The 27679-nt window shown below is 38.7% G+C and overlaps 1 protein-coding gene across 3 annotated transcripts in view; it reads right to left on the minus strand.

The window, feature by feature from the left end:
- Positions 1-27679, minus strand: part of LOC126195219 (lipase 1-like) — a 226308-nt gene that overhangs the window by 17590 nt on the left and 181039 nt on the right. For all 3 annotated transcript variants that reach the window (XM_049933738.1, XM_049933739.1, XM_049933737.1), the window contains one exon: positions 19836-19978. In XM_049933738.1, coding sequence (XP_049789695.1) covers positions 19836-19978 — 143 coding nt within the window. The remainder of the gene's footprint in view (positions 1-19835; positions 19979-27679) is intronic.

Below are 27679 nucleotides of genomic sequence, written 5' to 3' on the forward strand. Positions count from 1 at the left end.
AAAGACAAACAGAGGTAGACATTGAATCCATTAAGATAGGAGTGCTGGATTGCCATAAGGGAATTACTGACAATAAGAAGGAATTAGAAGGGGAAATAAATGTCTTGAGGGAAACAGTTAATACTGTGGCAGCAGGGAATGGAAATTTATTGTTGGGATATCCTCTGTGGCATGGATTTCAGTCAAAACCTTTTAATGGGGAGAATAAATACCATGCAGTTGACTTTCTAGCTGCGTGTAAGGATAACTTTGTGACAGGGATGAGTGAGCAGGCAAAAATTAAATATGTTAAGAGGCAGTTGGAAGGGGGAGCTCAAACATGGGCAAACCAAAATGATTATAAATTTTGTGATTTTAAAACCTTCGAAAACCTGTTCTTGAACAAATACTGGGGCCAAGCAAAACAATTAAGATTGCAAAACGATTTTTTGAATGGATCCAGTTACAAGAGTGGAAAGGATAGTATGAGAGAGTTTTGTGTTAGAGAACTGAATAAATTAAATCATCTGGATAGGCCACTGGGCGTATTAACAGAAATATCTACACTGAAGAGATGATTACCAGAGCATTTGCAATGGGATTTGATTCACAGTGCAACAGATTCAGTGGAAGAATTTCTTAATTTTGTGGATAATATGGACAGGGCATTCTGTTACAGACCTAAATACATGGAACATAGGGAGAGTGGAAGGTATCATGAAAGGGAAACAGTATTAATTATGAATACAGTAATAACCATAACAGGTGGAGAGAAGATAGAAGTGATCAGAATAATCAGGATAGAGATTGGAGAAGCAAGCCACAAAGGTATAACAGAAATTTTGGAGGGAGAAGAGACAATTTTGATCAGATGAGGAGTGATGGAGAAGGTATGAGAGTAGGAATGCCAGATGCAAATGGACAGGGTAGGCACTCAAAAAACTAATTGATGCCTCACTTAAGGTCCGCAGGGGGGCTGGTAATTATGTGAACAGGGCCAGACAAGGACATGATGGGATGAGTAATAAAGTCAGCAAGGAAAATAGGGAAATTGGGATATGTCATATGGATGCTGTCTTAGGAAATGAAAATCTATGGGGGGGTTTTAACAATTATAGAAATACAGATAAAAGGTATAAGAGGAAAAAAGGGAACAAGGCTAATATCAGCAATGAACAGTGTGAGTTTTACATTGATGACATGTTTAAAAGGGAAGAGAAATTACAAGCAGAGGAGGACAATATTGGTTTGTGTGCAGCAAAATTCATTGAAAGATCAGAGACAGAGGTAGTTTCATCAAAAGGGGGAACAGAAGTGGATATGGAATTAAGGGGCAATGTTCACAGTAATAATGGGTGTGATGAATGGGTAGAGGTGTCTATTGGAAATAGTATGGAGAATTGTGGAAAAGGTGAGGAGAGCGTTATTCAGTGTGATGTAAAGGCTAATATGAGTGGTGTATTTGACAATGTGGAAAATGCTGGTAAATTACCTACTGATAATGTTACTGTGCTTGTGGGTGCAGGTGTTAACTGTGGTAGTGATAATGACTTCAGTGTGGATATGGAAATGCGTAATGATATGGAGAATGTTGCTGTAGGTTGCCCAGAAGATAAAATTAAAACCTATGTTTTCTTAACTGATGATGAAAGCCTCAAAGATGTTAATTGTGGATGGTTAGGAAAGGAGGAGGCTGATTATGATTTGAGTGATTGGGTGTCCTATGCAAAATTACATAAAGCTTTGATGCCTGAAGAATGGGGTAAAATAAAATTTAAAATTGCCAGAAAATTGGAAGAATTAAGTGAAGAAGAGAATGTTGAGTTTGCTATTAAGGATCTGTTTGAAGGGGATACTGATGTATGTTTTGGAGAAAGACCTAAAGATATTTGCATTATGCAAGAGTAAAGCAGGAGTGAAGTAGAAAGAGATTTATTACAGGAATCAGGGCTGAACAGAGTAGAAATAGAGGTGATACAGCCAATAATTGATATCAGTGTGGGAGGAGTTGCAGATATAGCATTATTAGACTCTGGCTCAAGTTTATCTGCAATCTCTGAATCTTTCTGGCAGCAAATTAAAGGTTTAGGATTAATAGAATTACCAGTTACAGGAGTCAAAATTAAGACAGCAACTGGGACATGTAGCAAGCCCATCAGCAGGGAAGTATTACTGGAATTTAATAGTAATGAGTATTGTTTTGATATTAGTTGCTTTGTGGTGAAGGGTTTGGCATTGAATGTAATTTTGGGTATGGACTTCTTGTACAAGTATGACTGTAGCATTTTTGTAAAGGACAGACTGGTAGAATTTGATGCTGGTGGAAATAGACGAAGAATAAAATTTAAAGGGGAATTAAAAGGAGGTGAGACAATTACTCATTTACAAAGGATAGAAGAGGTAGGTGATGAGATCTGCACTGAACAGCAGATACATGACAAAGTAAATGAAATGGGACATTTAAATAAGGAACAAAAGGTGCAGCTTACAGGTTTATTGTGTAAGCATAAGCATGTGTTCTCTGACAGACCTGGAAAAGTCGTAGATTTCAGTTATGTTTTGAGGGTATTGCCACATGAACTGATAAGGGCCAAACCTTATCCTATAGCAATAGCTAATAGAGAGGCTGTAAGGGCAAGGATACAGATGATGTTGAAGTGGGGCATACTGGAAATGGGGAGGAGTGAGTATTGTAATCCAATAGTAGTGGTGAAAAAGAGGGATGGTTCTATAAGAATAGTACTGGATGCAAGAAAGCAAAATAAAATAATAGTCAAAGAAAATGATCAGCCAGAGAACATGGATGAGCTGTTGCAAAAATTTTATAATGTTAAAATTCTGTCAAGTGTTGATTTGACTTCAGGGTTCTGGCAGGTGCAATTGGCTGAAGAGAGCAGAAAGTACACTGCTTTCTTATTTGAGGGCAGGACTTATATGTTTACAGTTGTGCCATTTGGTTTATCAATATCTGTAGCAGTTTTTGTAAGGGCTTTAAGTCATGTGTTGGGTGATGAACTAATGAGAAAATTGACAGTGTACGTAGATGACATTTTGATTACGAGTAGCAATTGGCAAGAGCACTGTCAGCTGTTGGAGGATGTATTCAAGGCTATATCTAAAGGGGGGATGACCCATAAGTTAAGTAAGTGTGAATTGTTTCAAGCAACATTACTATTTCTCAGTCATCAGTTAACTCCTGATGGCATTCTGCCCAATAAAGAGAAAATCAAGGCTATTGTTGACTGCAAGGTGCCAACGAACAGGAAACAATTGAAATCATTTATAGGACTATGTTCATTCTGTAGGAAGTACATAAGTGATTATAGCCTGAATTCACCTAACTTATGTAGACTATTAAAGAAAAGTGTAACCTGGTGCTGGACATCTGACTGTGACCGGGAATTTAAAGCCATCAAGAATAGCTTAAAAAACAGCAAAATTTTGTTCTATCCAGATTTGTCTTTGCCTTTCTGTATTGGGGCAGACAGCTCAGATTATGGGATAGGGGCAGTGCTATTTCAGGAGAGGGTAGTAGATGGGAAGACCGAGCACAGGGCAATCGCTTTTGCAAGCAGAATGCTGTCCAAACATGAATTAATGTATGGTATCTCAGAGAAGGAACTTTTAGCCATAGTTTTTGGATTTCAGAAGTTCAGGATATATGTGGAAGGTAGAAAAGTGATTGTTTACACAGACCATAAGGCTCTGAGCTATTTGCAAGAATGTAAGCTGTTAAATAATAGACTCATGAGATGGGCCATGTTTTTGCAGCAGTTTAACTATGAGATAAGATATATTAAGGGCACAGACAACAATGTGGCTGATGCCTTTCAAGATTACCATTCATTGGAGAAGAACATGAAGCGAATGGAGACAAGAAAGAACTACAGATATTGTATATGAAAGGAGTGGGTGGAGAGAAGGAAATCAGATCCATCTGTAAGGACATGAGGAGACTTCAGAATGGGGACCAAACCTTGAAGTTTATCAAAATAAACTTTGGAAGTAAATAACATGAAAAAATAGCTAAATATTATAGAATTTATAAGGGTATTTTATTTAGACGAAGAAATTTGGACAAAGAGGAGTGGAAGGTATGTTTTCCAGATGAGCATGTGGAAAAATTAATAAATTACATCCACCTTAGCCATGGGCATTATGGGGCTCAAAAATGTTTGGAAATACTGCAGGACTATGTTAGTTTTAACAACATGGCCAGGAGAGTAAAGAGACAATTGGCTTCTTGTGACAAATGTCAAAAAGTGAAGTATAATACTATTGCAGTACAAGGAGAGATGCAGAATATTGTTCCTAAAAGAAATGGTGAACTGCTGGCTATTGATTTATTTGGGAGGCTGCCAACAGGTCGAGGGGGTGTAAAGTATGTTCTTTTAGCTGTTGATGTATTCTCAAAGTTTGTAAAGCTGTATCCACTGAAAAAGGCCACTAGCCAGAATATAATTAACAAGCTAGAGAAGGATTACTTTGTGAATGTTATAAAACCAGAGAATGTTCTGTCTGATAATGGAGCACAATTTGTATCTAGTGTGTGGGGGAAGTTTATGCAAAGATCTGGGATGAAGCATATAAGGATTTCAGTGTATCACCCTGCGGGAAACCCTGCTGAGAGGTATATGAGGGAGCTGGGTAGGCTATGTAGGACATATTGCAGTAAAAAGCATAGTACTTGGGCAGAATATATAACTGTGTTTGAGGATCTTATGAACACAGTGAAGAGTTGTGCAACAGGATTCTCACCCCATGACCTCATGAAAGATATCAAGCCAGACAATCTAATAGCAGAACACATAGATTTTCCTCCATCTCAAGACTTGACAAGTCAAGAGAAGATGCAGATGGCCAGACAGCAGATGTTAAAGAAAGGACATGAGAGACAGAGGAGGCATGGAGAAAGGTATAAGACAACAAAGTTCAAGGAGGGAGATAAGGTGCTGGTGAGGAACAAGAAAAAATCCAGTGACATTGATGGCGAAATCAAAAAGTTATTTGAATTATACCATGGACCCTTTGAGATAACGGGTTGTCCACACCCTAATGCATATAGGTTGGTATATCCAGTGTCCAAAAAGCCATTTGGACTGAGAAATGTAATGGAGTTGAAAAAATATGTGGTAAAAGAATAAAGGTTAAGGAAGTGAGATTCCCATGTACACTATTGTCGAGTTAAAAAAAAAATTATTGGGGGCTATGTATACGTGTATTTATAATTGGAGTATTATTTGTGTTACTGTGTATGTTGCGATGCCATTGTTGGTGGTCAACAAACATCATTATACTGTATGTATTTGCAATAAGGGAATCTGTTGTCCAATGGATTTGCACAACTGGTGTGGGTGTGATAGAAGCCTTGTTGAAAGTCATACGGGAACTGAAACCTACTGTACATATAGTCTATTTCTGTATAAATGTGTGGAGAATATAGGAGGGAGGAAATCTGCAAATAGTTTGTTAAAAAAAAAGTTGAGATTTTATTAAAATTTCTAATGTATCTGTGGCACCTGGAGTTGATACTGGTGCATGGGGGTAGGATTGTTGCTGGGACAGTCATGTAGGGCAGTCACTAAATAGGCAAATTGTAGAGGCATATGGGAAATAATTAACTTGCTTATTATAAGATGTTCATGAGGGAAGTGAGGGAATGAACACTAATGGCTAAGTGGATGCTTGTAAAAGTTTATGACCTTGGTGAGTTTGTTTGCCATTTATGATTGAATCTAGATAGCCATGGAAATGTCATAAAAGAATGGGTTTCAAGATATTGCCAAATATTATGTGAAAATTTATATAGGAATTCATAAAAAAAATATTGAGTGTATTTATGTACAGTGATATAGCTGTATGGATGCTTAAAAAAAAAAAAATCAGCATCTGGGAATAAATTCTCTTGGTGTGGGGGGGTAGAAGTGTCGGAGGTCCTGATCTGGGAACATTTGAAGGGTGAAATAGAATATATTTAACTATGCCATGTTTGTGTTTGATTTGTGTGCAAGTTTGTCATTTGTACAAACCTCAATAAGAACTGATCAGTGAAAACAGGATGTTCCAGGGAGGATTTGGATAGCCTGATTCCTGGGAAATGTGGGTCTGCATGTCTAGGCAAGATTTATGAGGATTTGATTAGATTTTGATAGGATGGCTTGGCTAATGAGAGGAAGCACAGTGCTGCTGGCTGACAAGTTTGGAAAGACTGTATTCCAATGCTTAAACCTGTGAACACGAGGATCTGGTTACAACAACTTCGTGCAACTTACAGAACAACTGTGTAAAAAGTGGAAGTGTTAATGTGCAGTGAGTGTGCAACCTACATATAGACTAACATGGGCATTTATTTTGCCTGCCCAATCAGACTCAATAGGATACTATCTAATTGTATATTTGAGCTGGATACATTGTTGGATTATGTATATATGTTTTCTAATGACAGTGCTTACACTGATTAACTCACCACTATAACACTGTTCTACATATTTTGGTGCCATTATAGTTATAATTAAAATGTTTAATATATAAAGTAATATGGGTTCACTCCATTTGGTGCTACTTCATGTTGCCGTTACTAAGGTAATGTCTCCATGAAGTGGGGGTATGTAAGGTAACAGGGGATAATATGGAACTCTTTCAAGTATGTAAGGTAACAGGGGATAATATGGCACTCTTTCAAGTAATTTAAAATTTAAAGCACAGCAGCAGAGGTAATATGCTGGGCAAAATAGACCAGAAAATACTTGTTTTGTGTTTTGATGGACGTTGTGGTTCCGTTGGAAAGTGTTTTGGTTTTCTTTTAATTGCAACGAATTATATAAGTGTGGTGATAATTTGTAAAATTATATAATGTATTTAGATTTAAGTATTTAAATATTATAAAATATTGTAAACGAATTGTGGCCATGTTTAGCGATTATTTTGACTACTGTGGTGTCATGTGACCCGACTTAGGACTGTGGATATGAGCGGGAAAATCGTGGTCTTTTGTCGTTGGCCGTTGTGGTGGTGAGTTGGGAGCGGCAAAGTGCCGCGAGTGCCAGCATGGATGGCAGGGTATGCGAAGGAACAAAGTGAAAGTGTGTGGGTGTGAGACAAACAGTGTATGAATTGCACCGATTATTATTTGTGAACTTAAAAAATGCATGGCCACAACATTAAAGTGTTTCTTTTGAATAAATAAGTTTCAATCTGAACGTGTATAGTTCAATTCACTGCTCTTCAAAAGCCAGCCAATATCAGACTCAATAATAGGGGCGCAAATGCAACTGTTTACTACCAACCCCCTTTAAAGATGAGCCACGTGAAAAAATAGGTAGTAAACGAGCCCGAGTTCAGTTGCACCATCTAACTCTGCTATCTATGTGAAGGCCTAAGAATGTTGTATTTCCTGTCTGTGATGTACAATAGATATCTCTTGTTGGATTTTGTGATCAGAACTGAACTGTGTATAATTAACTTTGCTCAGTTTTATTGTAAGTAAGTTTACTTTGAATCAGGTTAGGATGTCTGAAAATAATTTGTTGGTATCAACTCTAGATTGGTGAAATGTTTGTTGTTAGTCTTCTGCTCCCTGTAAAGATGTATTTAATTACAATATCAAAAGAAAAACTGACATTCATTAATCCATATTAATGTTGCTTTTAAAGCAAAAAATGGTGCACAATTTTGCAACAAAAATTTTTGATCATGTAATCAGTGACATAAAATTTCCAACAGGCAGCAAAGTAATATTTATAAACAAACTGAAGAAGTTTCTCCTTGACAACTCCTTCTATTCTGTAGAAGAATTCCTATTATTGTAGTGTGTAAAAAGTGGTGGGTAGGAATCACTAATTTGTATATTGAAAAATAAATAAATAAAATAAACTAAAAAAGACTTATAGATGTTCAGCATGTAACCATGTTTACAAATTAATTTTTGATTTGAATGTAATATGACTCATTCCACATCATTACCATTTATCATGCAAAATGGCCCTTGAAATGAGAAACTAACTGGAAAATTAACTAACTAACTCTTGGAGGTATAATTTTAGTCAGTTCCTCATTTCCCCTCTGATGGCATAGATGCACGCTCTGTTGAGAAGTATTTTGTGATCCACACAGACAAAGGACTTAGATACTTCACAAAATGCACCAACTGGCTTCATTTTTGTGCCTAGGGATTCCAGTACCTTGTTCGTGAAAGAAATTACAACTTCAGTTATGGATATACCCTTTCAAAGACAAAACTGCCTTTCACTGATGGTGACAGTTTCAGAATACAGTACATTTTCAAGGATTTTTGCAACTGTGGTCAAGACGGAGGGAGGACGATAGTTTGTGACATGTTATGTCTCCATTTTTGTGGAGAGGCTTTACCACTATAAATGTCAAAACACCCTGATCAAAACAGACTGTTAGAAGTTTACTGAAAAAACTATCTACACCTGATAATCCATTACCCTTTAAAGAGCCAGTAGTTTTCTTTATTTCATTTCCAGTTATGGTGGATATTTTTATAGGGATATGTTTATCTCACTTGTAGGATTAGGAAAATGTTTTAGTATTTCTGCAGCACTTTCTAAGGAGCCATTGCAGCCCATTTGCTCAGCACCACTCGCAAAATAAGCATTGCAGGTCTATGCAATTATCTCTTGGTTGCTTATATGTTTATCAGCAGTATTTAAGACACTGTCTTTGGTTTTACTGGCACATTTTGGGCCTGTCTCACTCCTTATTATGTTCCAGATTGCTTTGGTTTTGGAGCTCAATTATAAACTTTTTGATTAGTTTGATTAGTATTTTACAATACTTTTTGTAATGATTGTGATGTACAATTCTTGTTTTTGTTTGCAAGATATGCTTTCTCTTTTATGGTCCATGTTTGTCTGTGGTATCTTTGGGCTGATTCCTGTGAATTCTTTTTGGAAAGGAACCTTCAAATACAGTAGAAAAGCTGATTGTACTTGGAATTGACATTTCTTCTGCAGTATACAGAGTGGTTCTTTGATCGTGACTGGGCCAAATTTCTCACAAAATAAGCATCAAATGAAAAAATTACAAAGAATGAAACTATCTTGAAGGGGGAAACCAGAAGGCTCTATGGCTGGCCCGCTAGATGGTGTTGCCATAGGTCAAACGGATGTCAACTGTTTTTTTTAAATAGGAACCCCCATTTTTTATTACATATTCGTGTAGTACGTAAAGAAATATCAATGATTTAGTTGGACCACTTTTTTTGCTTTGTGATAGATGGCGCTGTAATAGACACAAACATATGGCTCTTAATTTTAGATGAACAGTTGGTAACAGGTAGGTTTTCGAAATTAAAATACAGAACGTAGATACATTTGAAAATTTTATTTCAGATGTTCCAATGTGATACATGTACCTCTGTGAACTTATCATTTCTGAGAATGCATGCTGTTACAGCGTGGTTACCTGTAAATACCACATTAATGCAATAAATGCTCAAAATGATGTCCGTCAACCTCAATGAATTTGGCAATACGTGTAACGACATTCCTCTCAACAGCAAGTAGTTCGCCTTCCGTAATGTTCACATGCATTGACAATGCGCTGATGCATGTTGTCAGGCATTGTCGGTGGATTACGATAGCAAATATCCTTCAACTTTCTCCACAGAAAGAAATCCGGGGATGTCAGATCCTGTGAACGTGCGGACCATGGTATGGTGCTTTGACGACCAGTCCACCTGTCATGAAATATGCTATTCAATACCACTTCAACTGCACACAAGCTATGTGCCGGACATCCATCATGTTGGAACTACATCGCCATTCTGTCATGCTGTGAAACATCTTGTAGTAGCATTGGTAGAACATTACGTAGGAAATCAGCATACATTGCACCATTTAGAGTGCCATCGATAAAATGCGGGCCAATTATCCTTCCACCCATAATGCCGCACCATACATTAACCCACCAAGGTCACTGATGTTCCACTTGTCACAGCCATCGTGGACTTTCTGTTGCCCAATAGTGCAGCATTACAAAGTCATCACCATGCAATTCCTGGTGCATAGAAATATGGCACGGGTGCAATCGATGTTGATAGAATGCATGTAAAATCTGTCATCATCCCATAATTTCTCTTGTGCCCAGTGGCAGAACTGTACACAACATTCAAAGTCATCACCATGCAATTCCTGGTGCATAGAAATATGGTATGGGTGCAATCGATGTTGATGTAGCATTCTCAACACCGACCTTTTTGAGAGTCCCAATTCTCACGCAATTTGTCTGCTACTGATGTGCGGATTAGCTGCGACGGCAGCTAAAACACCTACTTGGGCATCATCATTTGTTGCAGTTTGTGGTTGATGTTTCTCAATGTGGCTGAACGCTTCCTGTTTCCTTAAATAACATAACTATCTGGCGAACGGTCTGGTCACTTGGAAGATGTCATCCAGGATAGCGAGCAGCATACATAGCACACCCCCATTGGGCATTTTGATCACAATAGCCATACATCAACATGATATTGACCTTTTCCGTGATTGGTAAATGGTCCATTTTAATATGGGTAATGTATCACGAAGCAAATACCATCCGCACTGGCGGAATGTTATGTGTACAGCGCCATCTATCACAAAGTGAAAAAAGTGGTCCAACTAAAACATTCATATTTCTTTATGTACTACACGAATATGTAATAAAAATGGGGGTTCCTATTTAAAAAAACGCAGTTGATATTCGTTTGACCTATGGCAGTGCCATCTAGCAGGCCAACCATAGTGACATCTGGTTTCCCCCTTCAAGCTAGATGAGTTTCGTTCTTTGTAGTTTTTTCATTTGATGCTTATTTCATGAGATATTTGGCCCGGTCACCAGCAATGGACCACCCTGTATACTGTCTCCAATTTGCAAAATCAAGGTATGATTTTAAAGTCTTAATCATTTCTCCATTTACTAGCCTGAATACTTTCAGTGGGACTCAGCTTCATTTTTGCAAATATTCATATCGTCAGTAGCAAGTATCTGGCCACCATGGGTCAGAGATATGATACAATAAGTTCACCAGACAAAACATTTGTCATCACAGTGTTCAGGCACATTGTTAAGCCTTTACAGATGGTGCAATGATCAACTCACATGGTCAACTGCATGCACACTGCCTCTACGTGAGCATAAGGAAGTAGCAATCAGTGAGACATTTATTTTTCAAATGCACATTGTACATAAATGTGGGTAATGTGAGGACATGACAGAGTGGCAAAAAGGGGCAGTTGTGTTTGGCCATGCCTAAGGCAATATGGTATGTGACACTGCTCAATTTGTTGACTTTTGTGCCAAACAGTTCAATGTGTATACAAGCAGAGCTGTAACAAACTAGGTCACGAAATGTGATGTCAGAATTGTGGTTGGAAAAAGATCCTGACAGAGGAACCAGAGACAAGTTTCATGGTTTACGAATCATAATCACTTCCAAACCAAACAGGAATTGCTGCAGGCAGTCTGGTAATGAGAGAACATTTTGACAAGAACTGCTTGCAATGAATATTTATCATTAGTCACCTTGCACGATGTTATTGCTCACACAGGCACATAGAAATGACATCAGCAAAGTTCATCAGACTGGAAGAATATGTGACTGGTTTTCTGAACACTTCACCACCCTATAAATCTTGATTGAACACTTCACCACCCTATAAATCTTGACTGGCTTGCAAAATCGGCTGACATGAACTATACAGAAAAACTGTGGGGCATGTTGGAGCAGAGGGTAAAATGCCAACATAAGCATCCTTACAATTTGTGGAATTATGCAATCAAATCTTCAACGAGTGGGTTAACCTGAATATGACGTACCTGCACAACCTAATGGACTCACTTTCTAACAAAATCCAGGCAGTTTTCAAGTCAATGGATGTAATTATGTGGTATTAAATGGTGTTAGTAGTGATCCCTCTAGGGATGAAAAATTTTTTTCAAATAAGCTTATTTTATTAATAATGACATTGCTCATTTTCCCTTGGTCTGCAAGAAAGTTGCAAGATCATAAGCATTGTGAAGACTTGGAGTGACTCAACCATAGCACTGATGTTCTTTTGAGACCTAGTGCTGCTAGAAGAGGAAAAGATGACTGTGATAATGTAGACAGAAGACTTTTTGTGGACTTGCCGCAAAGCCTGCCAGCTGCCTCTACTGCAGTGTGGTCTAGCTCAGTGATGAAGAAAGATTGCACTAAATCAAAACTTTTAACATTAGATATGAGTTATTCAGAAAATTATTTTTCTTTTGATACATATGTCAAGTTCATTAAATTATTCTTTTGAAAGTCATCATAATTAATTTAATTATATGCTATCAGACTCATTTTCCCCTACAATTTGCGATCACTGTCAGCTTGCTTAACCAGCAGACTATGGGCTTATGGGGGATGGATGAATTTTCTGGGTCCTACTTTGATTAATTCTACAATATCACAAGGTGACAAATACTGGCAGGGGCTAGCCAGCCATTAATTTCAAATTCAGCCCATGGCTACTTGCCGCAAAAATTCTTCAGACTGCCACCTGTTTTTGCAGAAGTTTCCACCTCAGCAGCAATCTCAACCTCTAAGCTGTGGTAACCAGAGGGACAGTTAGGTTGGCTGTATGGCCATTATCTTATTGGTGGAAGCTTACTGTGTTGTGTTGAATACTGCTCAGCCACAAAAGTGATGGTCACCCAGTTGTGATTAATTGTTGAGTGAACATGATCAGTTATGACAGTCACGAGCTCAGGACCAGCTGCCCTCTTAGTATCAGTGAGTATGCTTGGTGCACCATTTGCTGCCATGGACTGTTCTGCTTGCGAGATAGCAGGTACTTAAATTCATCTCAAAATTCACATATACTGCTATGTATGTTTGTGTTTGCTTGTGTGTCTATCGACCTGCCAGCGCTTTCGTTTGGTAAGTCACATCACTTTGTTTTTAGATATATTTTTCCCACGTGGAATGTTTCCCTCTATTATATCCATATAGTTATACTGCTAATGACTCAGTATGCAGTAAACCGGGCACTATTTAAGGTTATATCAGAATAGTTGTTTGAAGCGGCCTGCCTGGGCTTCCACTCACTTTCATGCTACAGAACAAAGTTCCCCATCTATATTTTATATTTGTGTCCTGAAGCAAGAAGCCATATGACCTGGCTTTCATAAATTTATGGTTATACTCGTGTATTAGGTACCTCACCAATTCATTATGTGTTATTGGAGGAACAAGTGGAGGGTCTGAATCAGAGGCTGAGACGGTTCTGCGACAGTGTGGGCTGCAGATTCCTTGACTTGCGCCATAGGGTGGTGGGGTTTCAGGTTCCGCTGGGTAGGTCAGGAGTCCACTACACGCAGCAGGTGGCTACACGGGTAGCAGAGGTTGTGTGGCATGGACTGGGTGGTTTTTTAGGTTAGATGGCCTCGGGCAAGTACAGAAAGGGCAACAGCCTCAAAGGGTGAGGGGCAAAGTCAGGACATGCAGGGACCAAGCAGCAATTGGTATTGTAATTGTAAACTGTCGAAGCTGCATTGGTAAAGTACCGGAACTTCAAGCGCTGATAGAAAGCACCGAAGCTGAAATCGTTATAGGTACAGAAAGCTGGCTGAAGCCAGAGATAAATTCTGCCGAAATTTTTACAAAGGCACAGATGGTGTTTAGAAAGGATAGATTGCATGCAACCGGTGGTGGCGTGTGTGTCGCTGTTAGTAGTAGTTTATCCTGTAGTGAAGTAGAAGTGGATAGTTCCTGTGAATTATTATGGGTGGAGGTTACACTCAACAACCAAGCTAGGTTAATAATTGGCTCCTTTTACCGACCTCCCGACTCAGCAGCATTAGTGGCAGAACAACTGAGAGAAAATTTGGAATACATTTCACATAAATTTTCTCAGCATGTTATAGTCTTAGGTGGAGATTTCAATTTACGAGGTATAGACTGGGACGTTCAGATGTTTAGGACAGGTGGTAGAAACAGAGCATCGAGTGACATTATACTGAGTGCACTATCCGAAAATTACCTTGAGCAATTAAACAGAGAACCGACTCATGGAGATAACATCTTGGACCTACTGATAACAAACAGATCCGAACTTTTCGACTCTGTAAGTGCAGAACAGGGAATCAGTGATCGTAAGGCCGTTGCAGCATCCCTGAATATGGAAGTTAACAGGAATATAAAAAAAGGGAGGAAGGTTTATCTGTTTAGCAAGAGTAATAGAAGGCAGATTTCAGACTACCTAACAGATCAAAACGAAAATTTCTGTTCCGACACTGACAATGTTGAGTGTTTATGGGAAAAGTTCAAGGCAATCGTAAAATGCGTTTTAGACAGGTACGTGCCGAGTAAAACTGTGAGGGATGGGAAAAATCCACTGTGGTTCAACAACAAAGTTAGGAAACTACTGCAAAAGCAAAGAGAGCTTCACTCCAAGTTTAAATGCAGCCAAAACCTCTCAAACAAACAGAAGCTTAACGATGTCAAAGTGGGCGTAAGGAGGGCTATGCGTGATGCGTTCAGTGAATTTGAAAGTAAAATTCTATGTACCGACTTGACAGAAATTCCTAGGAAGTTCTGGTCTTATGTTAAATCAGTAAGTGGCTCAAAACAGCATATCCAGACACTCCGGGATGATGATGGCATTGAAACAGAGGATGACACGCGTAAAGCTGAAATACTAAACACCTTTTTGCAAAGCTGTTTCACAGAGGAAGACTGCACTGCAGTTCCTTCTCTAAATCCTCGCACAAACGAAAAAATGGCTGACATCGAAATAAGTGTCCAAGGAATAGAAAAGCAACTGGAATCACTCAACAGAGGAAAGTCCACTGGACCTGACGGGATACCAATTCGATTCTACACAGAGTACGCGAAAGAACTTGCCCCCCTTCTAACAGCCGTGTACCGCAAGTCTCTAGAGGAACAGAAGGTTCCAAATGATTGGAAAAGAGCACAGGTAGTCCCAGTCTTCAAGAAGGGTCATCGAGCAGATGCTCAAAACTATAGACCTATATCTCTGACGTCGATCTGTTGTAGAATTTTAGAACATGTTTTTTGCTTGAGTATCATGTCGTTTTTTGAAACCCAGAATCTACTCTGTAGGAATCAACATGGATTCCGGAAACAGCGATCGTGTGAGACCCAACTCGCTTTATTTGTTCATGAGACCCAGAAAATATTAGATACAGGCTCCCAGGTAGATGCCATTTTCCTTGACTTCCAGAAGGCATTCGATACAGTTCCGCACTGTTGCCTGATAAACAAAGTAATAGCCTATGGAATATCAGACCAGCTGTGTGGCTGGATTGAAGAGTTTTTAGCAAACAGAACACAGCATGTTGTTATCAATGGAGAGACGTCTACAGACGTTAAAGTAACCTCTGGCGTGCCACAGGGGAGTGTTATGGGACCATAGCTTTTCACAATGTATATAAATGACCTAGTAGATAGTATCGGAAGTTCCATGCGGCTTTTCGCGGATGATGCTGCAGTATACAGAGAAATTGCAGCATTAGAAAATTGTAGCGAAATGCAGGAAGATCTGCAGCGGATAGGCACTTGGTGCAGGCAGTGGCAACTGACCCTTAACATAGACAAATGTAATGTATTGCGAATACATAGAAAGAAGGATCCTTTATTGTATGATTATATGATAGCAGAACAAACACTGGTAGCAGTTACTTCTGTAAAATATCTGGGAGTATGCGTGCGGAATGATTTGAAGTGGAATGATCATATAAAATTAATTGTTGGTAAGGCGGGTGCCAGGTTGAGATTCATTGGGAGAGTCCTTAGAAAATGTAGTCCATCAACAAAGGAGGTGGCTTACAAAACATTCGTTCGACCTATACTTGAGTATTGCTCATCAGTGTGGGATCTGTACCAGATCGGGTTGACGGAGGAGATAGAGAAGATCCAAAGAAGAGCGGCGCGTTTCGTCACAGGGTTATTTGGTAACTGTGATAGTGTTACGGAGATGTTTAGCAAACTCAAGTGGCAGACTCTGCAAGAGAGGTGCTCTGCATCGTGGTGTAGCTTGCTCGCCAGGTTCCGAGAGGGTGCGTTTCTGGATGAGGTATCGAATATATTGCTTCCCCCTACTTATACCTCCCGAGGAGATCACGATTGTAAAATTAGAGAGATTCGAGCGTGCACGGAGGCTTTCAGACAGTCGTTCTTCCCGCAAACCATACGCGACTGGAACAGAAAAGGGAGGTAATGACAGTGGCACGTAAAGTGCCCTCCGCCACACACCGTTGGGTGGCTTGCGGAGTATAAATGTAGATGTAGAACAATACAATAGATCTTACCACAATAGACACATTTTCTCTTGTCTATAGGTTCCCTTTATTTTCTTGCTATTATGTTAATTAACTATCAACTGAACCCATGCTAAAAGAGAATTAGTTTCAGTACCAGCCAAGATCGGGACAGCAGCCAACAGGTAGGTGAATGACAATTCTCACCACTTTAAGGGAAACATTTTGCCACTTCTCTTCAAATTAACATTCATTGGTATTCACGCCATTGGTTTCAACAGCCAACAATAAGTACATGTGATTCTCTTCTTTCATATGTTTATTGCTGAAGACTTCATACACACTGGTGAGACAAGCTGTTCATAGAAAATTTGTATGCAATGATCCTTATCTGAGCTATCTGTGGGCTAACGTTGCTCATGACTAGTCTCTTCACAAACTGATGACTTCCAAAGAATGGAAAACCATGCTGTCTGTGACAATGACAAATAGTGTGGCCATGGTTATGGAATATTTGACTCAAAAGAACAGAAAGGAAAAAATGGAAGAATGAGAACTGGATGAAAAATAAGTTGGTGGAGATAACATATAACTGACAATTACATAACATCCAAACTTAATATGCTGATTAAAACTGCCATATAATTAGATAATTATATTACTGTTATTGGCAAATGTCTTTGGCATATGCTAAGAAACCAGTATGTAATGGAATTTAAATTATGTGAAAAAGTAGCTATCATATGAAATAATACAATATACTATAGAGATAAATGCATTTTGGAACATAATTTGTCCTCTGAAATTCAAATGCCACTGGTGATGGGCACGCACATGATACTAGTCTGGCAATAAATAAATGTGAGTAATCCTTACTCAGTAGCTTACATCAATGTACATGAGCTCATGTATATAAAGATAAGCATCATCATCAACCATTTGATACTCAATGCTGAATAAATGCCCAATCTTGACTTATCATGCATACAGTCAACAACTATAAGCATCATCATTGTGCCTGCTCATTTCCTAATGTCATCTACCCACCTTCCTTTATGTTGTCAAGTATTTTCTTGTCTACTGGAGTCCAGCAAAGAGCTCCCTTGTCTGTCTAGCATCCATTTGCCTGGCTACATCCCTTTACATCTACTCATTTCTGTTAGTCATTTTTAGGTCTTCTTTTCCAGTGTGTTTCCAAATCAATCTGTTTAGTTTTCATGTCTCTTCAGGTTGTTCTTACCATGTATCTCTCCAGTACTCACTGGGAACCCCACAGTTTTTAAAACTGCTTTTCCATTAAAAGTCTCATTTCTTTTCCTATCAGTCCAGTCACTATCTTTAACAGCCCCAAATTTTGACTTCATAGATAATTTGTACTATTTTTGCTTTATGATATTGATTACACATCATTTTAGAAGCATAGTGATTGATTTTCTGGCCTACTTTCAAACTTACTTTAGTAGGTTCTTCCATTCATTGTTGAAGGTTATTTGCTTGAGAGAGAAACAGTACAGTACCAGCAGTACTGTGCACTTCAAATATGTTCTATTAACATGTATTCCTTATTTTTCTTACCAGTTTAACGATACGAAAACTTCCTCTAGATCTTCTGAGAATAGTATTAGTGGCATAGAATTTCCTTGTCTGATACCTCTTTCAGTTTTGAATTTCTCACTATCCTGATATAGTCTAATGGAAGCTGTAGCATTGGATGTATTTATTTTCAGTATACTAACATTGGCTGAAGCAATACATAGTTTCTTAGGGGACGTTAATGCAGGCATTCTCGAAACTGAGTCAAAAGCCTGCTCAAGTTTTCTGAATCCTAGGCAAATGGTTTTTTGATACACATTTTTCTATTGTATTACTTTGTTCACAATTTACAAATGGTCCAGTGTGGTGTATACACTTCTAAAGGCAGCTCATTTTAGGCTTGATTGGAATCTGTCTTTTTTGCATGTACCTGGTGATAATTTTTGTCAATACTTTGAATACTATGAAGAGGATTCAGCTAGGTATACAGTTTGTATTTATTTATATATTTTATGGAAGTTCATTAAACCCATATATCTGCAAATTTCTTTGTGTAAATTTATGTTTATGTGTTGCAACTGCCATTGTATCATCCAATTTTTTTTGCTCATGCACAACAATTGATGTTTCATGGCAGAAATAGAGAATTGCTTGAGTAGCACTTTTTATCTGATATTAGTATGCTGATTTTCGTATCACTCTTCACTTTTGTTTTAAAGTATCACACTGGGATGCTACACTTCTACACTTTTAACAGACCGCAGTGGCCAATCAAAGTTTCATCAAGTATGACAACTTCATACATATTGTCAAATCAACCTTTGTCAAATTTTTACTGCCAGATACATACTACTTTTCCATTCAGTGGACGGAAGCAGGACTCAGTCAGAAATTATCTTTATGAGTAGCAAATATGCATGAATACTTGCCTGTACTGCTACCATCCCAATATTGAGAGCTGCTTTTCATGCTCAGTCTTCTAAAGAGTCACTGTAATGCCAATATTGAACTTGAAGGTCTTAATTTTTTATTCTAATTGCTTACTTTGGCTCCTGAAGCAACAGGTTCCCAACAATAGTAAACAGCCTCTCTGCACATTAATTTGGTTTTAAACTTGAAGTCAAATAATGATGTACAAAAAATCCATTATTAACAGCTTCATAACAAACAGCATAATGGCTCACACTTCTGATTAAAGGGCATCTTCTAAACATAGCCTGCACTGGAAATGTCCTTTAATAAATATCTTAAAGCTGTGGAACATCTATCTTCCAAGATTTTCACTCCCTACTGAATAGCCTTACCTATCAATGCAGAACACAAGTGTTGCACTCTCACACTACTGAATGAATGTGAACAGCTCTCAACCAGTCAGCTGCACTACACATAAGCACCAGATGCCATATTTGGTAACAGCTAAAAATTGTATGATACTTAGTAACAGTTTTTATGACAGTTAAATATGTGATGTGCACATGTGAAATTAACATGTTATTGTCACATAAAGAGAACATGAAAGATCAAGATTTAATTTTTTGTATGCTGTACTTGTTAAACCATGTTATCAGGCTGCCTTTCATCTCATTTGAGTCAAGTATGACATGCATCATCATTCCTATGTAATATACATCAAAAGAGACATAATATATCACTGATAATAAAAACTGTGAGAATTGTTGGGAGTCTACATTAGGGAACCAGACCAGCTTTAATTTCAGCTGATTCAAAGTAACTCGCGACAACCTATGTATCTCCATTTGTCTAGAACAAAGCATCATCTTTCCTATAAACTGGAATTATATGTCCAGTTAAATGTTAATTTTCTCTCTAATATAAATGTTTGGCAATGATAAATGCACAATCTGTTAATAAAAAACTGTCACTAAATCTTGTTTCAGAGCAAATAAATGAAATTTTGCAATTTATTATTAAATCTTCAGTAATGTGAATTAAATACCTGTACTTAGTAACACAACATTATAGTAAAATTATAATGATACAGAGAAACAAATATATAGTAATCTAATGACAGCTTAGACATTAAAACTAATGTGTAACACATCCAGATAGCATACCTCACGGGTTACTGTTGTATCTTTGTGGCCATAATGGATCGAAATGGGTGCTGTTATCTGGCTGAGATCAAACAGAGGTGGTTCTGGCTGACCATATTGTTTCATGTTGTCCTCTTCTCCATAATCATACATTCTAAACTGGCCTACGAGAAAGAGAATAATATTTAAAAGTATATGATCTAATTTTTATACTGAAATTTACTAGTCACTTAATATTAGTTAGTTGTTAACACGACAAGCAAACCAGCTCATAACAGGTTGAATGGTTCATGGACATTTTGCTGGATGGTGTCTGCTGCTCTTCATGTTTAGGTACTACTAACTCATTGATGAGGTGGTTTGCCAGTTTATTCACTGGGTCAATAGAAAAGCACAGGTGCCAAGGGGTGGGACTTCAATGTCTTTGTAGATGAATCATCAAGGACATCAAATCCAGAGCTTCTTGCCAGAGAATTGGGCCATGGTCTTCATAAGCACAGCATGGGAAAAGTGCCACTGCAAGCCACAGACCTAGTGTATGCTTGCAGGCAAGTAGTTTATGCCCCGCTGAACTGTCCCAGCTTAGATTCTCCGTGTGTGTTGACTCAGTTCATTTCTCTGTAGCTGATAATGCTGTTATACCACCAGTGCTGGTTTCCATGCTTCGCTGAGTTAAAATCCAGTGTCTGTTAATTAAGTCATTAGTTATAAGGGGGTTGACAAAGATATGGAAACATCAAAAACACAAAATCTTACCATGCACAGTATGGTTTAGGAAAGTTGTTGGCATTCTGTGCAGGTCTTGTATTTATGCAATTTGGGATGACTAGCTTCTAGTCATCCCAAATTGGATAAATACAAGACCTGCACAGTTTTCAGTGGAATCGCATACCATTCTTCCTGCAAAATACGGACAATTTCAAGGTAACAATGATGGACATGGATAACAATCATTCACCCTTCTCTCCAAAGAAGACAACTAAGGCTCAATAATGTAGGGACCTGGTGACTATGACGGCCAGGGGGGATGCAACAATTCACAAAACCTGTTCTGGATGATGCGAGTTGTGTGGACAGAGGCCTGTTGTCTTGGAACACAGCATCACCATTGGGGAACGAACACTGTACCATAAGATGGACATGACCAACCAAAATGGTCACATAATCCTTGGCAGTAATGCAGTCTTGCAGAGGAACCACAGGGCCCATGGAATACCATGATATGGCTGCCTAAATCATCACTGAATGCCTGCCATGTTTCATTCTTGGGACATAATCTCAGCCAGAGATTGGAAACAGTGTGACGCAAGACTTATCCGACTAAATGCGTTTCTCCTACTGCTACAAAGTGCTGGTTTCATAGCTTCAGCACCTTGTTGTCCTGTAACAGGAGTTTTGCTTCACTTGAAACTATATGGTTCCAGAGGCCTATTCAAGTCTCAAAGATCTATGGTATATATATGCAGACTGAAATGACAAATGAAAGTGTGTACCAAATCCAGGATTCAAGCCTGGGTCTCCTGCTAACCACTACACCAACCTAGTACAGTGCCTTTTTTGGACTGAGATGGAAAGTATGCTAGGGTAGTTCGTGCATTTGTGCAAAGCCACTGTGCCGGGTTGGTGTAGTGGGTAATGCATCTGCCTAGTGAACAGGAGACCCGGGTTAAAATCCTGGTCTTGGTACAAAGTTTCATTTGTCGCTTCAGTCTGTGTGTGTGTGTGTGTGTGTGTGTGTTTGTGTATGTGAGTACCACTTGCATTACTGATGTGAGGTTTTGGAATTCCACCTCTCACTGCTTATGCAGATCCCTTTGTGTTGTTTTGATGTTGACAGGGTTCGCTGGTGCAACATTAGTTCTGCAGTGGCTTTTGCAGCTGTCATCCTATCTTTTTATCACAATTCTCTTTAGTGATTGTCAGTCATGATCATTCAACACACACTTTCATCCACATTGTGACCTAGCGGATGATGTTTCTCCACTTTCTCTGTATTTTACATAAATCTTCAATACTATCACTCTCAAAACACCATACACTTCAGCTATGTTGGTTATGGAAGCACTCACCATATGAGTACCAATAATTTCATTCGAATGCATATAGTGCCAACGTAATGCATTCTCAACAACACAGAACATTTTTCTGTCCACAACTGACACTTACAATGTATTGAGGACACATGGTCAAATACAACAGCACAATCTGCAGGCTCGACTAGCATCTGCATTTATGTTCAAGCATGCATTTCTCATGGTATTTCCATATTTTTGTCCAATATGTGTATGTATTTCAGCTGCTTCGTTAAAGATGGAGTCCCAGTACAGAGAGGCAGCTGAAAGGATCTTGGTCAATCCATAGTTCATGTCATGCCCTGTGTCAAGACAGTGTTCAGCAACAGCAGATTTTCTGTTACCTAGTCTGGTGTGAAGTCACACCAGTTTTAGATCACCCAGAAAAATCTACTGTTGCTGAACCTGTCTTGACATGGGACATGCCATGGACTATGGGGAGACCAAGATCTTCTCACCTGCCTCCATTTACTGGGACTCCATCATGAAAGAATCAATTGAAATATGTGTAACTAATGACTTAATTAACAGGCACACAGGATTTCAACTCAGCAAAACAAGTGAATTGGGATATGCAGCACTATGGCATCATCAGGTGCAGACAAATGAATCCAGTGGGTCAACATGGATGGGGAATCTAAGCCAGGACAGTTAAGCTGGGCACCAGCTACTATCCCTTGTCCACATGCCAGTTCCATGGCTTGCAACCCCCAATTTTCCCACACTGTGCTTGCTAAGACCCATTTCCCCAGCAGGGAGTTCTGGATGTCAACTTCATCTATGATGATGTTATAGCCCCATCCCCCAGTGCCTGCATTTTTCTAGTGAACAAGCACACCACAACACCAATGTGCCAGTAGCACCTGAAGATGACACTCACCTGTCTCGTGGAATTATTTTGCAGTTTACACAAAACCGTGTTGCAATGCCCATGAACCGTTGTAAGGGCACAGATATGTTGGTTAATATTTGGGGGGTTTTCTGAAACAACTGTATCCTTAGCAGTTCATAAAATTCAGTAATCATCATTCATAACTGGCATTCAGCTAAGTTTAAGCAGCATTATTATTGCTAGTTAAGTTACTGGGTTGATTCTATGTTTGCTGGGGTTGGACTTTTATGTTTGAGATACTCCCAGGGCATCACACATCAGTGAAAGATGTCCATTTGATAAGTTACAGTCATCACAATGATTCACTCAGAGATTACAGTGCAGTATGTCATGCCATGGAGCTTCTCCCTGTCAAAGTCCTTGGTTTTAGTCAACACAGATCTAAAAATGTAGAGTGAAGAAGAGAGTAGCCTGATGACAAATTTGTCAGACAAGATGTTTTTGTGACGTGACTAAGTTGTAATCTGAGTTGTAAATGGAGTTTGAGCTGTAGTCTGGCCAATAAACCGATTGCGTCCAGAGTACATACCCTGTTGTTCCTCATAGTAAAATTAGCTTTCCAGGAAGAGGAGGTGGAGGAAGTGGAGGTTCTGCCTGCTACTGTATAAAAACATACTTTGAAATGGAATAAATCCTTACATGTAGTGACTATGTTTTTGAAAACTGCAAAACAATGTATGATAAAACTCCAAATACTGAAATAAAGTTCCCAGCCTGACAACATATTGAGATGAAAGCAAAATGAGAAGAAAGCAAAAGAGAATCATACAGTGGCAGCCACCAAAGAGGTGATGACATTAGTGAAAAAAAATCAGAAATAATGATGACTAAAATAAACAAAATTACGAGGAGGATATATGAACACATGGACAAATACAACACCGGTGCAGTGAGAATTGTGGTGTATCATTAACAACTGTGCAATATAAACCTTCCAAATTAAAGATTGCTGAATCTAATAAATTATTAACAAAATCAGTGAATTCAAGTTGACTGTGTGAAAGTAATTTAACACCAAATACGAAAAAAATGGTTTGCCAATGATAATAAACAAGCAGTATAGGCAAATAAACAGGTATAAGGAAACCTTCATAACAACATATCAAGGAGATTTCATGAAAAATAACTACCTCAATGATGCCAAGACATGTTTCAGAAGATCATTTACCAATTACAACACACATTTTCAAGTTAACAGTAAGAGTGACTTCTGTTGAGAAGAGCTCGCAACTATAGTTATGTCCACTCACCACCACCACACCCAGTTACTTCAGCCATGGTTGGCAGCACTCATCAAGAGCCATCCCTCTGTACTGTGGCCTACACTCCAGTGCACTACTCCAACAACTGGGACATAGCTGCATACAGTAGCAGCATCCACCACTGAACATAGCTGACTATCTAATGGGTCACAAACAGTTATATTGTGAACAGCTGTGATCATTATTTAAATTTCCTATCGATAAGTTCAGTATAACTTGCGCTGAAGCCTATCATGAAATGTATACTTATCCAAGTAGTGACTTTAAGGAATATTGCATAGATGTTTTGATATTCATGATAATTAATAATGCATGATATGTACACTTTGTAAAACAGTTCACCATATTTGGTGCAGAGATTACTAATAAGAGAAATAATATACATCTATTTCCAGATATTACATAAAATTAAGTGGATATTTTGATGTTTATTGATTAGTAGCAGTATGTATAGCAAACACGGCTGTTATGGATAATCAGTTAATGCTCAAAATATTATTGGTAAGCATGATACAACAATTTCATCAATTAAATTCTAATATAGAAAGCAGATTCAACCAGGTAGATGAAATACTGTCTAAAATCAGGGGAAAGATTGATATATTAGAACACAAGATTAGATATGGCATTCAAAAATGTTGAAGAAATGGATTCTCTACTAGAAAAAGTAGAAGACAAACTAGACATGAAACTGGAACACACGCATACTCATAAATCAATGCATGACGAGTTGCTTAAAAGAATTAACATTTTAGAAAGGGAGTTTATAGAAACAAAAACTAGTTTAGAAGAAATGGTAAATATAGATGTGATTTCAATGAGCCCAGAATACAAAGGTTATAAAATGAAAAAAAATCAAGGGAGAACAAGGTACAGGCTCATAATAAGTGTTCACTGAAAGACAATCCCATTTCATCATTCACTACAGTACCATTAGCAATGACTTCAATGTCAAGCAATATGGAACATACTTTTATCAATAATAGACAAGTAAGCCCATCAGAAACAGTGCACTAATTTTAGGCTGCACAGATCATAATGAAAGAGACAGACATGAGGAAGAGTCAACTAAAATCAGATTAAATTATAATTCATATGAAGATTCCCCCCCCCTCCATGAACCATGGACCTTGCCGTTGGTGGGGAGGCTTGCGTGCCTCAGCGATACAGATAGCTGTACCGTAGGTACAACCACAACGGAGAGGTATCTGTTGAGAGGCCAGACAAACGTGTGGTTCCTGAAGAGGGGCAGCAGCCTTTTCGGTAGTTGCAAGGGCAACAGTCTGGATGATTGACTGATCTGGCCTTGTAACAATAACCAAAACGGCCTTGCTGTGCTGGTACTGCGAACGGCTGAAAGCAAGGGGGAACTATGGCCATAATTTCTTCCGAGGGCATGCAGCTTTACTGTATGATTAAATGATGATGGCGTCCTCTTGGGTAAAATATTCCGGAGGTAAAATAGTCCCCCATTCGGATCTCCGGGTGGGGACTACTCAAGAGGATGTTGTTATCAGGAGAAAGAAAACTGGCGTTCTATGGATCGGAGCGTGGAATGTCAGATCCCTTAATCGGGCAGGTAGGTTAGAAAATTTAAAAAGGGAAATGGATAGGTTAAAGTTAGATATAGTGGGAATTAGTGAAGTTTGGTGGCAGGAGGAACAAGACTTCTGGTCAGGTGACTACAGGGTTATAAACACAAAGTCAAATAGGGGTAATGCAGGAGTAGGTTTAATAATGAATAGGAAAATAGGAATACGTGTAAGCTACTATAAACAGCATAGTGAACGCATTATTGTAGCCAAGATAGATACGAAGCCCACACCTACTACAGTAGTACAAGTTTATATGCCAACTAGCTCTGCAGATGGCGAAGAAATTGAAGAAATGTATGATGAAATAAAAGATATTATTCAGATAGTGAAGGGAGACGAAAATTTAATAGTCATGGGTGACTGGAATTCGAGTGTAGGAAAAGGGAGAGAAGAAAACGTAGTAGGTGAATATGGATTGGGGCTAAGAAATGAAAGAGGAAGTCGCCTGGTAGAATTTTGCACAGAGCACAACTTAATCATAGCTAACAATTGGTTTAAGAATCATGATAGAAGGTTGTATACATGGAAGAACCCTGGAGATACTAAAAGGTATCAGATAGATTACATAATGGTAAGACAGAGATTTAGGAACCAGGTTTTAAATTGTAAGACATTTCCAGGGGCAGATGTGGACTCTGACCATAATCTATTGGTTATGACCTGTAGATTAAAACTGAAGAAACTGCAAAAAGGTGGGAATTTAAGGAGATGGGACCTGGATAAACTGAAAGAACCAGAGGTTGTACAGAGTTTCAGGGAGAGCATAAGGGAACAATTGACAGGAATGGGGGAAAGAAATACAGTAGAAGAAGAATGGGTAGCTTTGAGGGATGAAGTAGTGAAGGCAGCAGAGGATCAAGTAGGTAAAAAGACGAGGGCTAGTAGAAATCCTTGGGTAACAGAAGAAATATTGAATTTAATTGTTGAAAGGAGACAATATAAAAATGCAGTAAATGAAGCAGGCAAAAAGGAATACAAACGTCTCAAAAATAAGATCGACAGGAAGTGCAAAATGGCTAAGCAGGGATGGCTAGAGGACAAATGTAAGGATGTAGAGGCTTATCTCACTAGGGGTAAGATAGATACTGCCTACAGGAAAATCAAAGAGATCTTTGGAGATAAGAGAACCACTTGTATGAACATCAAGAGCTCAGATGGAAATCCAGTTCTAAGCAAAGAAGGGAAAGCAGAAAGGTGGAAGGAGTATATAGAGGGTGTATACAAGGGAGATGTACTTGAGGACAATATTATGGAAATGGAAGAGGATGTAGATGAAGATGAAATGGGAGATATGATACTGTGTGAAGAGTTGGACAGAGCACTGAAAGACCTGAGTCGAAACAAGGCCCCCGGAGTAGACAACATTCCATTGGAACTACTGACGGCCTTGGGAGAGCCAGTCCTGACAAAACTCTACCATCTGGTGAGCAAGATGTGTGAAACAGGCGAAATACCCTCAGACTTCAAGAAGAATATAATTATTCCAATCCCAAAGAAAGCAGGTGTTGACAGATGTGAAAAATACCGAACTATCAGTTTAATAAGCCACAGTTGCAAAATACTAACGCGAATTCTTTACAGACGAATGGAAAAACTAGTAGATGCCGACCTCGGGGAAGATCAGTTTGGATTCGGTAGAAATACTGGAACACGTGAGGCAATACTGACCTTACGACTTATCTTAGAAGAAATATTAAGGAAAGGCAAACCTACGTTTCTAGCATTTGTAGACTTAGAGAAAGCTTTTGACAATGTTGACTGGAATACTCTCTTTCAAATTCTAAAGGTGGCAGGGGTAAAATACAGGGAGCGAAAGGCTATTTACAATTTGTACAGAAACCAGATGGCAGTTATAAGAGTTGAGGGACATGAAAGGGAAGCAGTGGTTGGGAAGGGAGTGAGACAGGGTTGTAGCCTCTCCCAGATGTTATTCAATCTGTATATTGAGCAAGCAGTAAAGGAAACAAAAGAAAAATTCGGAGTAGGTATTAAAATCCATGGAGAAGAAATAAAAACTTTAAGGTTCGCCGATGACATTGTAATT

This window comes from Schistocerca nitens, chromosome 7 (assembly GCF_023898315.1).
Source record: "Schistocerca nitens isolate TAMUIC-IGC-003100 chromosome 7, iqSchNite1.1, whole genome shotgun sequence".
NCBI lineage: Eukaryota > Metazoa > Arthropoda > Insecta > Orthoptera > Acrididae > Schistocerca > Schistocerca nitens.